This window comes from Bos javanicus, chromosome 10 (assembly GCF_032452875.1).
Source record: "Bos javanicus breed banteng chromosome 10, ARS-OSU_banteng_1.0, whole genome shotgun sequence".
In the NCBI taxonomy this organism is placed as follows: domain Eukaryota; kingdom Metazoa; phylum Chordata; class Mammalia; order Artiodactyla; family Bovidae; genus Bos; species Bos javanicus.
Window position 1 is genome coordinate 16,270,947 of NC_083877.1, and position 16,532 is coordinate 16,287,478.

Consider the following 16,532-nt stretch of genomic DNA (forward strand, 5'->3'; position numbering starts at 1 on the left):
TTATGGCAGAAAGCAAAGAGGAACTAAAGAGCCTCTTGATGAAAGTGAAAGAGGAGAGTGAAAAAGCTGGCTTAAAACTCAACAGTCAAAAAACTAAGATCATGGCATCCAGTCCCATCACCTCACGGCAAGTAGATGGTGAAACAGTGGAAACAGTGACAGACTTTATTTTCTTGGGCTCTAAATTCACTGCAGATGGCATTGCAGCCATGAAATTAAAAGGTGCCTGCCCCTTGGAAGAAAAGCTGTGACAAACCTAGACAGCATATTAAAACTAACTTTGCTGACATAGGTCCATATAGCCAAAGCTATGGTTTTTTCAATAGTCATATATGGATGTGAGAGTTGGATCTCAAAGAAAGCTGAACACTGAAGGATTGATGCTTTTGAACTGTGGTATTGGAGAAGACTCTTGGGAGTCCCTTGGACTGCAAGGAGATCAAACCAGTCAATCCTAAAGGAAATCTGTCCTGAATACTCACTGGAAGGACTGGATGCTGAAGCTGAGGCTTCAATACTTTGGCCACTTGATGGGAAGAATTGACTCATTGGAAAAGACCCTGATGCTGGGAAAGATTGAAGGCAGGAGGAGATGGAGATGACAGAGGACAAGATGGTTGGATGGCATCACCAACTCAATGCACATGAGTTTGAGCAAGGTCCAAGAGTTGGTGATGACATGGAGGCCTGGCATGTTGCAGTCCATGGGATTGCAAAGAGTTGGACTGAAGATTGAGCAACTGAACTGAGTTTAATGAACTAAGGCCTTACCTGGTAGCTCAGATGGTATAGAATCTATCTGCAATGCAGGAGACCAGAGTTTGATCCCTGGTTGGGAAGATCCCCTGGAGAAGGGAATGGCAACCCCCTCCAGTGTTCCTGCCTGTGAAAGCCATGGTCAGAGCAGCCTGGCGGGCTACAGTCCATGGGATGGCAAGAGTAGGACATGACTTAGTGACTAACACTTCACTTCTTTGATGGGTTATAAGATGCTGACTTTGGCAGCAGGTGGGGGAAAGGATTTCAAGTCCAGAGAGCTATAAGTGCAAAGGCCCTAAGGCCAGAAGGTGTTTGTCTTTTTTGGCAGAATAGAAATCAGGCCATTCATTCCTGAGATAACCCCAGAAGACATTGGCAAGATTTGACTTGAATTCTGAAATTTCTCCTCAACATTCCTCCTGGGAGATTGCCGAAGGGGCTTTTCAATGGCCCCTTGGTATTTGTACAAATTCTTTAACTCTATAATAAATGTTCTTCAACAAATAGTTGTCACACTCATTCTCTCCATGTCAAGAAACAGGTTTCTAAATCTCGCTTTACATTTTGCCTCCTTTAGAGTATGGAACCACTAACCTCAAAGATAATTTAACCCAGCCTTAAAAAAATATGTTTGATGATGTAAAATGCACATTTCCAGAGTCCAGATGCACAGATGCAGAAGACCCAGAGTGCATGCTGGATGTGAGCATGGTTCTGGAGTTTTGAAGTTTTTATCAAAAACTCCAGTGATTTTTAATACTCTAAGAGAGTTTAAGAAGCACTGATATAGTCCAACTATCCCTCCCTCTTTTGGACATAATTTCATATTTAAGAAACATGTTGCCAAATAGTAAAAAGAATTCCTAGGTACTTTTTACTTGCTCCCTTTTGGTGTTTATATTACTCTCTAACAGTGAGAAACTTGGCTCCCTTTATCTGCAATGTATTTAATGTTGTTTCAGAACTGCTAATCCACATCTTCAAAAAGGCCAACTAATTAGAATTCAATGTTTCAAGTTCTTTTTGCCTTGAGCCTGAGGGCATATACTGTAGTCTAAATAGTCCAACTTGGGTAAGTGATAGCTCCCTTTCTGTGTGAGTATGTTATTCATTTGAAATGTGGTTCTGCTCAGATCATCTGTGTTTTTTGTATCAATGTTACACCTTCCCCCAAGTTTGTTGATTTTATTGTTTTTTGAGTAGGTAAGACATTAACATCCCGCTCATTCATTTTACAGATGGCCTGGGGATGTGAGATTATGTTGCCAAGGCCACTGAACCCTTGGGTGTGCTGTGTGTTGGGTGCTCAGGGGACCTGGTCTCCACCTTACCACCTTTCATCAAACACTCCAGGCTTTGGTATTTTCTGGTGCTTACTGGTTAGTACGGAGAAGGCAATGGCACCCCACTCCAGTACTCTTGCCTGGAAAATCCCATGGACAGAGGAGCCTGCCGTCCATGGGGTCACTAAGAGTCGGACACGACTGAGTGACTTCACTTTCACTTTTCACTTTCATGCATTGGAGAAGGAAATGGCAACCCACTCCAGTGTTGTTGCCTGGAGAATCCCAGGGACAGGGGAGCCTGGTAGGCTGCTGTCTATGGGGTCGCACAGGGTTGGACACAACTGAAGCGACTTAGCAGCAGCAGCAGCAGCAGCAGCAGCAACTGGTTAGTAGGTTCCCACAGCTGAACTTGTGTAGCTAGGAGCTTGGATTAATTATGGTTTCAAATGTCTGTAGTATCAACCCCTTTTCAGTGATTTACATAAAACCCTCCCAGTCCGGTTTGGCAGTTTCCTATCAAGTGGACCAGCAATCCCACCCAAGAGAAGTGAAAATATCTATGTCTACATAAATAACTTTACACAAATAATTATGCCAGTTTCAAAAAGTGAAAACAGCTTAAATGTTCATCAGCCAGTGAATGGGTAGATTGTCATACAATGGAATACTCATCAGCAATAAAAAGGGAAAATATTCGTGATAGATGCAACACATGGATGAATCTCAAAAAGGTTATGCTGAGTTAAAGAAGAGACATTCAGGAAAAGACAGATCTAAGGAAAGAAATCAGAAAAGTGGTTGCCAAGGGCTGAGCATAGGGAAAGGTGACTGCAAAGGGGCAGCACAAGGAATTTTTGGTGTGATGGGAATATTATACATTGGACTGTGCCAGTCATTAGAGGATGGTGTATGTTTGTCAAATATGTAGATGGTACAAATAAAAAGGTGACTTTTATTATAGGGAAAGTATACTGCAATAAAGCTGATCTTCTACATTTTTATTTATTTATCTTTATTTTTGGCTGTGCTGGCTCTTCGTTGCCATGCTTGGGCTTTCTCTAGTTGTGGTGCATGGGCTTCTCCTTGTAGTGGCTTCTCTTGTTGGTGAGCACAGCCTCCAGGACGTGTGGGCTTCTGTAGTTGCAGCACGTGGGCTCAGTAGTTACAGTTCCCGAGCTCTAAAGCACACACTCAATAGTTGTTGCAAGGGCTTAGTTGCTCTGCAGCATGTGGGATCTTCCCAGATTGGGGATCAAAACCATGTCTCCTGCAATGCCAGGAGGATTCTTTACCACTGAGCCACTGTTCAGTTCAGTTCAGTTCAGTTCAGTCGCTCAGTCGTGTCTGACTCTTTGCGACCCCATGAACAGCAGCATGCCAGGCCTCCCTGTCCATCACCAACTCCCGGAGTTCACTCAGACTCATGTCCATCGAGTTAGTGATGCCATCCATCCATCTCATCCTCTGTCGTCCCCTTCTCCTACTGCCCCCAATCCATCCCAGCATCAGAGTCTTTTCCAAAGAGTCAACTCTTCGCATGAGGTGGCCAAAGTACTGGAGTTTCAGCTTCAGCATCATTCCTTCCAAAGAACACCCAGGGCTGATCTCCTTCAGAATGGACTGGTTGGATCTCCTTGCAGTCCAAGAGACTCTCAAGAGTCTTCTCCAATACCACAGTTCAAAAGCATCAATCCTTCGGCACTCAGCCTTCTTCACAGTCCAACTCTCACATCCATACATGACCACAGGAAAAACCATAGCCTTGACCATATGGACCTTTGTTGGCAAAGTAATGTCTCTGCTTTTGAATATGCTATCTAGGTTGGTCATAACTTTTCTTCCAAGGAGTAAGCATCTTTTAATTTCATGGCTGCAGTTACCATCTGCAGTGATTTTGGAGCCCCCAAAACTAAAGTCTGACACTGTTTCCACTGTTTCCCCATCTATTTCCCATGAAGTGATGGGACCAGATGCCATGATCTTCGTTTTCTGAATGTTGAGCTTTAAGCCAACTTTTTCATTCTCCACTTTCACCTTCATCAAGAGGCTTTTGAGTTCCTCTTCACTTTCTGCCATAAGGGTGGTGTCATCTGCATATCTGAGGTTATTGATATTTCTCCTGGCAATCTTGATTCCAGCTTGTGTTTCTTCCAGTCCAGCGTTTCTCATGATGTACTCTGCATATAAGTTAAATAAGCAGGGTGACAATATACAGCCTTGACGTACTCCTTTTCCTATTTGGAACCAGTCTGTTGTTCCATGTCCAGTTCTAACTGTTGCTTCCTGACCTGCATACAGATTTCTCAAGAGGCAGGTCAGGTGGTCTGGTATTCCCATCTCTTGAAGAATTTTCCATAGTTTATTGTGATCCACACAGTCAAAGGCTTTGGCATAGTCAATAAAGCAGAAATAGATGTTTTTCTGGAACTCTCTTGCTTTTTCCATGATCCAGTGGATGTTGGCAATTTGATCTCTGGTTCCTCTGCCTTTTCGAAAACCAGCTTGAACATCTGGAACTTCACAGTTCACGTATTGCAGAAGCCTGGCTTGGAGAATTTTGAGCATTACTTTTACTAGCGTGTGAGATGAGTGTAATTGTGCGGTAGTTTGAGCATTCTTTGGCATTGCCTTTCTTTGGGATTGGAATGAAAACTGACCTTTTCCAGTCCTGTGGCCACTGCTGAGTTGTCCAAATTTGCTGGCATATTGAGTGCAGCACTTTCACAGCATCATCTTTTAGGATTTGAAATAGCTCAACTTGATCTCCATCACCTCCACTAGCTTTGTTCATAGTGATGCTTTCTAAGGCCCACTTGACTTCACATTCCAGGATGTCTGGCTCTAGATGAGTGATCACACCATCGTGATTATCTGGGTCGTGAAGATCTTTTTTGTACAGTTCTTCTATGTACTCTTGCCACCTCTTCTTAATATCTTCTGCTTCTGTTAGTCCATACCATTTCTGTCCTTTATCGTGCCCATCTTTGCATGAAATGTTCCCTTGGTATCTCTCATTTTCTTGAAGAGATCTGTAGTCTTTCCCATTCTGTTGTTTTCCTGTATTTCTTTGCATTGGTCGCTGAGGAAGGCTTTCTTATCTCTTCTTGCTATTCTTTGGAACTCTGCATTCAAATGGGTATATCTTTCCTTTTCTCCTTTGCTTTTCACTTCTCTTATTTTCACAGCTATTTGTAAGGCCTCCCCAGACAGCCATTTTGCTTTTTTGCATTTTTTTCCCATGGGGATGGTCTTGATCCCTGTCTCCTGTACAATGTCAAGAACCTCAGTCCATAGTTCATCAGGCACTCTATCTATCAGATCTAGGCCCCTAAATCTATTTCTCACTTCCACTGTATAATCATAAGGGATTTGATTTAGGGCATACCTGAATGGTCTAGTGGTTTTCCCTACTTTCTTCAATTTCAGTCTGAATTTGGCAATAAGGAGTTCATGATCTGAGCCACAGTCAGTTCCTGGTCTTGTTTTTGTTGACTGTATAGAGCTTCTCCATCTTTGGCTGCAAAGAATATAATCAATCTGATTTCGGTGTTGACCATCCGGTGATGTCCATGTGTAGGACACAAGAGGATGTTTGCTATGACCAGTGCATTTTCTTGGCAAAACTCTATTAGTCTTTGCCCTGCTTCATTCCGTATTCCAAGGCCAAATTTACCTGTTACTCCAGGTGTTTCTTGGCTTCCTACTTTTGCATTCCAGTCCCCTATAATGAAAAGGACATCTTTTTTGGGTGTTAGTTCTAGAAGGTCTTGTAGGTCTTCACAGAACTGTTCAACTTCAGCTTCTTTAGCGTTACTGGTTGGGGCATAGACTTGGATTATTGTGATATTGAATGGTTTGCCTTGGAAATGAACAGAGATCATTCTGTCATTTTTGAGATTGCATCCAAGTACTGCATTTCAGACTCTTTTGTTGACTATGATGGCTACTCCATTTCTTCTGAGGGAAGCTCAAACCTGATCTTTAAAAAAGCCTCCCAGTTCTAGCCTCTAGCCTTCTTCTATCTGCCTGTCCCTAACTCCGCCCCTGCTTGGCGCTCTAATTCTAGGGGGAAATGCAAATTTTTAACCAGCTATGGGGAGTGCCTGACCATTTTTGAACAGAAAAATAATATAATGAATTGGCATTAAAGCATTGTCAGTGAACTTTGATAAGAATATAAATGAGTGAGAAAGAAGAAACTGGCCTGAAGAAAAGCTGCTGCTACTGCTGCTAAGTCGCTTCAGTCGTGTCCGACTCTGTGCGACCCCACAGACGGCAGCCCACCAGGCTCCCCCATCCCTGGGATTCTCCAGGCAAGAACACTGGAGTGGGTTGCCATTTCCTCCTCCAGAAGAAAAGCTAGGGGTTTTAAATTATAATTGGGTCTTCCATGGGATGTTCTGTGAAGGGATGGGCTCATTCATTCCTTCAAACACATATGGAGCATCTTCATTGCTGGGCATGGGGGACATGATTGTGTCATCTAGTCAGGATGTGGGGATAAGCTGGTGGTGGTGGTGTAGTTGCTCAGTTGTGTCTGACTCTTTGCGACCCTATGGACTGCAGTCCCCCAGGCTCCTCTGTCCATGGGATTCTCCAGGCAAGGATACTGGAGTGGGTTGCCATTTCCTCCTCCGGGGGATCTTCCCCACCCAGGGATTGAACCTGCATCTCTTGCATTTGCAGGTGGATTCTTTACCACTGAGGGAGTAGCAATCACAAATTGGAATTCGAGCTCTGAAGCAAATCAGAGGGAATGACTTGGAGGTAGTGTGCAGAGGACTATGGATAGAGAGCAGGGATTCAGCATCCAGAGCAGGGTCGTGGGCAGAAGATCTGCTGAGAACTGAGGGTAAGGAGGCATTGTCAGAGGAAGGGAGGGAGGAGAGCTTGACAGCAGAGGGAAAGCTGTGTGAGCCCAGTGTATTCAGGCGTCATGGCTGGAGGGAAGCAAGGGGAAATGATAGGTGATGAGCTTGGAGAGGAAGAACCCCAGGGCCTGGCCTGTTGAGGGTGTCCAGCAGTGGGAACTACTGTAGTATTACAAATAGGGAAATGCCATGATCAGATCTGTGATTAGTGGTGAGCTGGCTGCAAAATGGAACCAAGTTTGAAAGATGGCAGCAGGGAAGCCTGTTAGGATACTGTTTCAGTCATCCAGACAAGAGATGGTAGTGGTCGAGGGGATGGAGAGGAGGGTTTTAAAAGCTATTTAGTTGATAGAAATTTCAAGATTTGGTGACTGATTGTTGGAATAGAAGGAGAGGCAAAAGTCAAAGGTGGTACCTTGCACTTGGGTGGGTGGATAGATGATGATGCTTGAGGGAGAACAGGTTCAGGAGAAAAGATTAGGATGGTGTTCAATGTGAGGTGCCTGTGAGGCACCCAAGTGAATTCACCAGACTGTTGGACATATGGCTCTGGAACTCAGAGGAGCAAATATGAGTGGTATGTGAGGCCACAGGAATGGCTGGGAGTGCCTACAGAGAGGGCACAGCTAGTGAACACCAGGTGAAAACCTTAAGCCACAGTATTTAAGGCAGAAAAAAGAACTCACAAATGAGGCTGGGAAAGAGGGGCTAGAAAACTAGGAGTAAAAACAAAGACATGAGAAGAGAGGAAATATTTTTTAATCTGTTAAGAGGTCAAGTAAGGTAAGGGTCAAATAGTTTTGGCATCAATGAAACATTGATCTTGGTGAGAAAAATTCCAATGGAAAGACTGAAGCCAAAGCCAGGCTACAATGTAATTAAGAGGTAATTGGCCAGCAGCCCAGGCCAATTCCTAAATAACGAAGATCCCAACCTCACACCAGGCTTCCCTGGTGATTCAGACGGTAGAGTCTACCTGCAGTGCAGGAGACCCAGATTCGATCCCTGGGTTGGGAAGATCCCCTGGAGAAGGAAATGGCAACCCACTCCAGTATTCTTGCCTGGAAAATCCCATGGATGGAGGAGCCTGATAGGTTACAGTCTGTGGAGTTGCAAATAGTTGGACACGACTGAGTGACTTCACTTCTTACTTCTCAACCTCACACTTGACAACAAAGTTCAATGGTTCAAAGACTTAAACATAAAAAAGCAATAGGCAAAATATAAGATGAAAAACATTGCTTTAATGTTAGAGTACAAAAGACTTTTTTCTGGTGTGACACAAAACAGAAGCCACAAAAGAGAAGGCTGATAAATATGCCTACCTTAAAATTTTCCCTTAGTTCAGTTCAGTTCAGTTGCTCAGTCGTGTCTGACTCTTTGCCACCCCATGAACCGCAGCATGCCAGGCCTCCCTGTCCATCACCAACTCCTGGAGTTCACTCAGACTCACGTCCATCAAGTCAGTGATGCCATCCAGCCATCTCATCCTCTGTCGTCTGCTTCTCCTACTGCCCCCAATCCCCCCAGCATCAGAGTCTTTTCCAATGAGTCAACTCTTCGCATGAGGTGGCCAAAGTACTGGAGTTTCAGCTTCAGCATCATTCCTTCCAAAGAAATCCCAGGGCTGATGTCCTTCAGAATGGACTGGTTGGATCTCCTTGCAGTCCAAGGGACTCTCAAGAGTCTTCTCCAACACCACAGTTCAAAAGCATCAATTCTTTGGCGCTCAGCCTTCTTCACAGTCCAACTCTCACATCCATACATGACCACAGAAAAAACCATAGCCTTGACTATACGGACCTTTGTTGGCAAAGTAATGTCTCTGCTTTTGAATATGCTATCTAGGTTGGTCATAACTTTCCTTCCAAGGAGCAAGCGTCTTTTAATTTCATGGCTGCAGTCACCATCTGCAGTGATTTTGGAGCCCCCTCAAAAAAAGTCTGACACTGTTTCCACTGTTTCCCCATCTATTTCCCATGAAGTGATGGGACCGGATGCCATGATCTTCATTTTCTGAATGTTGAGTTTTAAGCCAACTTTTTCACTCTCCACTTTCACCTTCATCAAGAGGCTTTTTAGTTCTTCTTCACTTTCTGCCATAAGGGTGGTGTCATCTGCATATCTGAGGTTATTGATATTTCTCCTGGCAATCTTGATTCCATCTTGTGCTTCTTCCAGTCCAGTGTTTCTCATGATGATTATATGCAGCATTTCTCTGCATATAAATTAAATAAGCAGGGTGACAATATACAGCCTTGACATACTCCTTTTCCTATTTGGAACCAGTCTGTTGTTCCATGTCCAGTTCTAACTGTTGCTTCCTGACCTGCATACAGATTTCTCAAGAGGCAGGTCAGGTGGTCTCGTATTCCCATCTCTTGAAGAATTTTCCATAGTTTATTGTGATCCACACCGTCAAAGGCTTTGGCATAGTCAAGAAAGCAGAAATAGATGTTTTTCTGGAACTCTCTTGCTTTTTCCATGATCCAGCGGATGTTGGCAATTTGATCTCTGGTTCCTCTGCCTTTTCGAAAACCAGCTTGAACATCAGGAAGTTCATGGTTCACATATTGCTGAAGCCTGGCTTGGAGAATTTTGAGCATTACTTTACTAGCATGTGAGATGGGTGTAATTGTGCGGTAGTTTGAGCATTCTTTGGCATTGCCTTTCTTTGGGATTGGAATGAAAACTGACCTTTTCCAGTCCTGTGGCCACTACTGAGTTTTCCCTAAGCTGTCACAAAGCAACATAAGCAAAATTATGAACTATAAAAAATTTGAACTCATATTTTGGATGAGGACTAATTTCCTTAATATGTGAAGCACTTTTACAAATCAACAAAAAACTAACAACCCAACAGAACAAGGAGGCAAAGGATATGAACACGATTCTTAGAGAAGGAAATACAAATGGCTGTTGAACACAGGCACAGACACCCGATCTCATTTACCATAAAAGAAAATTTAAATTTGTGATTTTTTTTTCATCTATTAGCTCAACATCCACATAAAATTTGGGTAACACTTTGCTGTCTGAGAAATGTGGAAAAACAGGTCCTCTCATACATGCCTTGTGGGATTGTGCATTTGGACCTTTATGGAGGACAATTTAGCAATATCTGTGAAACATTATGTAAGACAAGTATACTCTTTAACACAGTACTTCTCTGTAAAATGATGAATTTCCAAGTTTATTCACTGTAACTATGTAACAGCAAAGACAGGAACCATCTTTATGTGGGATATTATGGGTTGAGGATATTATGTCTATTCTTACTGGTGTCTGTTCCTGTAGAAAGTTGAGGAGAATGGGACTACAGTTCCATGAGAGCAAAGATGTAAGTGCGTATTTGATAGTCACTGGTTTAGGGGCAAAGGTCGAAGTGAGAATCAGTTCATCTTAGAAAAGAGTGGTTCGGGAAGAGCTAGAGAAACCAGAGAGGGAGATTCCTGGAAGGACAAAGGAGAGAGAGAAAGAAAGCCAAGGTGATGTGATGATCTGGGAGCCAGAAAGTGAGTCTGTCTCTGCATAGGGTACAGACCAAGGACTGGACACTCCTGGGTCGGAACGACACTGCTGATCTCTGAATCAATCCTGGACTTGCCCTTCCATTGGACTTACTGGGATATGGGAAAAGAAACTCTCAGTGTCCTCAGAGAATACGGATGGGGTTTATTTCCTAATATCTGATCCTAGCTTCCCACTCCAGCCCTAGAGCCCAGACACCAGGCTGCCGGTGCACTGTCTGCGTCGGTCGCCTAGGAGACGAGCACAACATCCTACTGAGCAGGCGCCTTTTCTGAGGCCACGCCCCTTTCCGTGGGCGGGCGCTGATTGGCCCGTTTGAAATGCGCCGGGCGCGAGCTCACCTGGCTCCTCAGCGGCGTTTCCCAGATTCCTCAAGCGCCGCGCTTGAGCCGCCGAGTCGCGGTCCCTGTGGCCGGTCCCTGAGGCCCGCCGTTCTCGTCAACCCCCGACCGAGTCCGGCATCCCCGCGCGCGCGTCTGGGCAGTTCGGAGCTTACTACCATGAAGCCAGCGTGAGTACTGGGCCACGAAACTGGGGCCAGCGTCTCCCTCCGCCGCGGCAGGCCCCCGGCCGCGCCGCGGGCTCCAAGCCCTGTGCCGCTCGGGACCACCAAGCCCCCCACCAGGACTGCCCAGGGGGAGACGGGCGTGAAGACCCGTCCTCGTCCACCCCATCTAGCTCCCTGCCTCGCGGAGTCGGGCGTCTGGGTCCCCGCCCTGGCTACACTCGGCCGCGAAGGCCCGGCCCCACGTTGGGAGGGGCGGGAGATTTGGGCCGGGACCGACGCCTCCAATCCTTTCTCTAATTCCCCTTTCCTTCCCTGGCCGCCCGCAACCGCGGGTTGCATTTTGCCCAATTAGTGAGGGTCGGGGGTCGTCTCACGGGTGGGCCTGGTGTTGTGTCCTGGGTTTGGGGTTGGTTAGGTGGTTTCATCCGCTGAAGAGCCCTTGGCATCCGGGCGCACTGCCTGCCTTTCCTAGTCCAATTCGGTAGCTTCGGGGCCGCGACCCTCGGGTGTAGGCCAGTTCCTTTTGCTCTGTTCTTTGGTCTCAGACAACCCCGCCTCCGGCCACAAACGCCCACATTCCTCACGAAGTTGGTGACATTTGCGCCGCAGCCTAATTCCTTGACCGCTACTCGGTGACGAAATACTTGTGCAGAGAAGGTTAACTTTATAATCATCATCATGATGTAGCTGCTGCTGCTACTGCTAAGTCGCTTCAGTCGTGTCCGACTCTGTGCGACCCCATAGACGGCAGCCCACCAGGTTCCCCGGTCCCTGGGATTCTCCAGGCAAGAACACTGGAGTGGGTTGCCATTTTCTTCTCCAATGCATGAAAGTGAAAAGTGAAAGTGAAGTCGCTCAGTCGTGTCAGACTCTTAGCGACCCCATAGACTGCAGCCTACCAGGCTCTTCCCATCCACGGGATTTTCCAGGCAAGAGTACTGGAGTGGGGTGCCAAGCTAGTGGTTTGCAAAAAAAAAAAAAAACCAGCTTGTTTTCTTAAGAGGCTAAAGTCAAAATTTTTATCTTTGGGGGGAAAAATATTGAGTTAAGTAAACCTACCCTAATATTTTGCACTTAAAACACGAATTTGTTTTGTTTCATTGGGAAAGTGCTGAGAAAGTATTTTAACAACCTGTATAGTCCAAGCCAGTAATTTCACTTAGTGTTAGATGTTTATCTCGTCTATAGATAAATGCGGGGGAAGGGGGAGTGTCATACTAGAGAAGTGGTGAAATAAACCAAAATATCTGTTTCTACTGCCCCCACTTAAGAGAGCACAAAATTGCAGTTTAGGGACCACATTTTGTCTGGGAACAAAGGATGGTAGTTTTGAGAATTCAATGGTCACTTGTTCTTTAAAAATAAAGACATAAATCTTGATCAAAGAGTGGATTTCTCCATCTGCATTTTTATAATCTAGAAATTAATCACTTGGTCTGCCTTGGCAATGGGCTAAACACAACATGTGTGCTTTATGAAATGCCTTTTGAGATAAGCTTGCTCAATTATCTGTTGAATTTTCAAATTTGTAATGCCTGTAAAATTTTTGGTCAAGAAAGCAAACCACTTAACATACAGAACTATAAGAAGATATTTAAAAAACCAGAATTTGACTGAGTAAATTGTAAAGATCTTATAAGTTTTATTCAATGATTCATGAATCAGACAGCATCCTATCTAGCAAAAAGGTGTTCCTAAGAGCTGTATAAAATGGAAGATTTTTATGGGGGGGTTGTGGAACAAAGGAATTATATTAGCAACGAGTGGATTGTTAGTAGCTAGGTGAGCTTCCTTTACTCTATGGCAGGGGTCTATCAGACAGATCACTTTACCAGTGCTGACCAGATAATTCCAGATTGACTGGTTTAAGATTCTTCTATTGGGAGTGGTTGGAACTGTAAGTTAGGTATTAAGTCACAATTTGGTGACATGGAACTTAGCACAAATAACTCCATTTTGGGCCTGTTATTTCTGTTTTTGGTGCCACAGATGTCTCCTAAGCCAAATTTTAATTGCTTTTAATTTTCGCATGTCACAAACACTCTCCTACTAAGGTAGTTTGTATGTATTCATATTATTTGGGGCATAGTGTTTTGGAATTGCTAAAGAATAATTTTATAACCCTTAGGAAGATTGTCTCTATATGAATTATAGGTTAGGTTTTTATATGTTAGTGTTGAACTGAAGTGTTTTTTGTTTCTATGACCAGGAGGACTAAGACACCCAGGAAACCACCAGTGAAAAAAGGATCCCAAACGAGTCTTAAAGACCCAGTTGGGGTAAGGTCTGCCTGTGAATTTGTGTGTTCTTCCTTCAGTCCCTTTATGTTTTGTATGCTTGAAAGGGACAGAGATGTGGAAGTGGAAACAAACAATATTTAGCTAAAAGGACTGTACTAAATTGCTTAAGGCTGATTCCAGCTTTGAAATTTTGTTTCTATGTAGGATTTATTAGTCCGGTAAAATGAAGCCTTTGGTTGTCAGTTGCATATTTCCTATAACTACTTATATTTGAAAAGCTAGATAATGAAAAAATATTCTTCAACTATGTTGGAGATATTCTTCATAGTCTCTGGGATGGGGAGAAATTTTGTGCTTGGATGAACATCCTCTCCTATCTTTATGACAGTTATATAGTAACTTGTGGCATACTTCAAGAGTAAAGCCCCAAACTCCATGCTTTTGGGGACCAAGTTTCATAGACTCTGGTTTAGAACAGTTTCATTTATCTTGTGACTACTTTATGAACTTCACTAGTTTCAGGCTTGGGAACTTTTAAAAGCAAATGGCAAATAACATTGGCTTGCTCTGTTTTTTTTTTTTTTTGTTTTAATTTTTGCCTTCATTGGCACTGGAGTGTTATCTCTTGATCTGAGTTGTGGGAACCAGATGCTTTGCATATACAGCTGAACAGTTTTCTCCCAACCCTATTACTGATTAAGAAGATGACGTTTTGAATGTCTCACTTTAGTATATTGTGTTAAGCTGGCAAGTTTTACCTGACATCCAATTCCAAACAATCCTAAAAGCTTTTCAGATATTTTTCATTGTGTGATATGTTCTTGATTTTTAGAGTTTTGATTTTATGTGCATTTAAAATTTTCTCATATCTAATATATATGTTTGCATTTGACAGTCAGCAAATTGGGTAGCAGATTTTTGGCTTTGGTAGCTCTTAAGTTTATATAGCTCTCAAGTTTAGATGCCAAATGTTGGTTGATGAATGAATAGATGAGTGAAGGAAAAGTCAGGTAAAAAGTCAGCCTTTGTTGTTTAAGCACCTTCTTGTATTTTCAGGTGTACTGTAGGGTACGCCCACTGAGCCTTCCTGAGCAAGAGTGTTGCATAGAAGTAATCAATAATACAACAGTTCAGCTTCATACTCCTGAGGGTAACAGACTCAACAGAAATGGAGACTATAAGGAGGTAATTCTGATTGGAACCAACTGTTTTTAATTGATAGGTTCTTTCTTGAATGGTTTTCTACTTTTTAAATATGACAAAATTCCTGTGTTCCCACTTTACTGAAAGACTTATTTACTTCAGTCTAACTACCTACCATATTAAAAGTGTCTAATTTCTGGGTTGTATAAACACACCTTTGGTATACTGAAGTTAAAAGATTGTTTTTAGATGATAATTTCTTATACTGGATATTTATTGCTCTTTAGAGCATATGTTAGGGATAGTTTAATGTGGAATGATATCTGTGCTAGGCAGTTACATATAAATATATAGTTCCATGTGTGGGATTGAAGTAACATTTAACAGGCATTGTGTACTTGTATCGATTTCTTATGAAGTGTTTTTATTTTTGTAAACAAGCAAAGAGTTGAGTTCAGTAAACATGTGCTAAGCTGGAGGGTGGAAGGAGACTTTTAAAAATGAATAAGACATGATTCTTGCTTTTATGAAGCTTACAACTTAGTTGGGAGCACAGACGCTAAGCAGGTAATGCTCATAGGTAAGACAGAGATGTGCTTAAAGAAATGGACTCTGGGAATGCAGATAAAAAGATTAATTCAGGCTGTCAGCTCTTGTAGATGCCTTTACTCTTTTATGTACACTACTCCTGGGAGATTGTTGGTCAGACGCCTACCAGTGGCCTCTCTGGTGATGTGATGTGATGGACACCTCTTTGTCTTCATCATGATCTGTTTGTCAACAGCACTGTTCTGTCTTCCCCCTCGAACTTTCCATGTTCTGTCTTTTATCCATAGCTTTACACACTGATTACATGGTAATAATTTTGGAATTTTTACCTTCAGCCTACATCTTTTCTCTAAACTGGAACGTCCACTGTTTGGATGCTGTGGCATGTCCAAAAGAACTCTTGAGTCTTTTTCCCCTCTAGATCAGTACTTCTCTTGATTTTTCTTGTCAGTAAATAACACCACCACCATCTATTTGCTCAAACCAGAAACCTTGTCCCTACCTTTTTCTTGGGGGCTTCCCTAGTAGCTCAGTTGGTAAAGAATCTGCCTGCAGTGCAGGAGACCTGGGTTTGATACCTGGGTCGGGAAGATCCCCTGGAGAAGGAAATGGCAACCCACTTCAGTACTCTTGCCTGGAGAATTCCATGGACAGAGGAGCCAGGTGGGCTACAGTCCATGGGGTCATAAAGAGTCAGACACGACTGTTGACTAACTTTCACTTTCACTTTTCTGTTATACCCCCTCATATCTAGTTCCTCAGTAGATCGTATCAGTTTACTCTTGAAACTGTCCTTTTATTTCTATCTCTACTGCTGCTACCCTTGTCTGAGGCCTGTTTTAATTATGGAGACTAGTGCTTCTCAAACTGTCTATGGTGAAGAAGCAACTTTTTTATTTTCAGTGCATTGTGACTGATACTTTTATGCAGCTTTGCCACAAGAAACTGTTACACAATTGTTAGGCAGAGTTAGACAAAGGAAAACTGGTTTATAATCTGTTCAGAGTAAGCTCACTGATCACATGCTGGGATGTTGCAGCCATGTGAAATGACTATAGAGGTTCTGAGCAATTACTCTCCATCTCTGTAATTACTTCCTCTGGACAGAAGACAGATAGCCTTCAGAGGGGCACTGGCCTGCCTGCTGACCACACTTTGAGTGGCATTGACAAGACTATGTTGAAGCCAATTGGACCACCTGCTTCCATTCTGAATCTTCTCTGATCTATTGCCACAGAGCAGCCAGTCAAAGCAGAAGTCAGACCTCACTATTTTCCTTTTTTTTTTAATTGAAGTACAGTTAAGTTACATGTTGTATTAGCTTCTGGTATACAGCAAAGTGATTCAGTTATACATATATGTACATATTCTTTTTCATATTCTTTTCCTTTATAGTTTACTACAAGATACTGAATACACCTGCCTGTACTATACAGAAGGATGTTGATGTTTATCTATTTTATATATGTTGCTGTTCAGTCACTAAGTTGTGTCTGACTCTTTGTGACCCCATAGACTGCAGTACACTAGGCTTCCCTGTCCTCTACTATCTCCCAGGGTTTGCTCAAACTCATGTCCATTCAGTCAGTGATGCCATCCAACCAGCTCATCCTCTGTTGCCCCCTTCTCCTCCTGCCTTCAATCT

The 16,532-nt window shown here is 43.3% G+C and overlaps 1 protein-coding gene across 8 annotated transcripts in view; it reads left to right on the top strand.

Moving 5' to 3' along the window:
* The window catches only part of KIF23 (kinesin family member 23), a 72,657-nt gene that overhangs the window by 8,208 nt on the left and 47,917 nt on the right, over positions 1 to 16,532 (top strand). For 7 of the 8 annotated variants that reach the window (XM_061430201.1, XM_061430200.1, XM_061430204.1 and 4 more), the window contains exons 1-3: positions 10,753 to 10,958; positions 13,165 to 13,234; positions 14,252 to 14,380. In XM_061430201.1, coding sequence (XP_061286185.1) covers positions 10,768 to 10,958; positions 13,165 to 13,234; positions 14,252 to 14,380 — 390 coding nt within the window. In that variant the 5' untranslated portion in view covers positions 10,753 to 10,767. Of the gene's footprint in view, positions 1 to 10,752; positions 10,959 to 13,164; positions 13,235 to 14,251; positions 14,381 to 16,532 lie in introns of those variants that run through there. The other variant, XM_061430203.1, reaches the window with a different exon arrangement.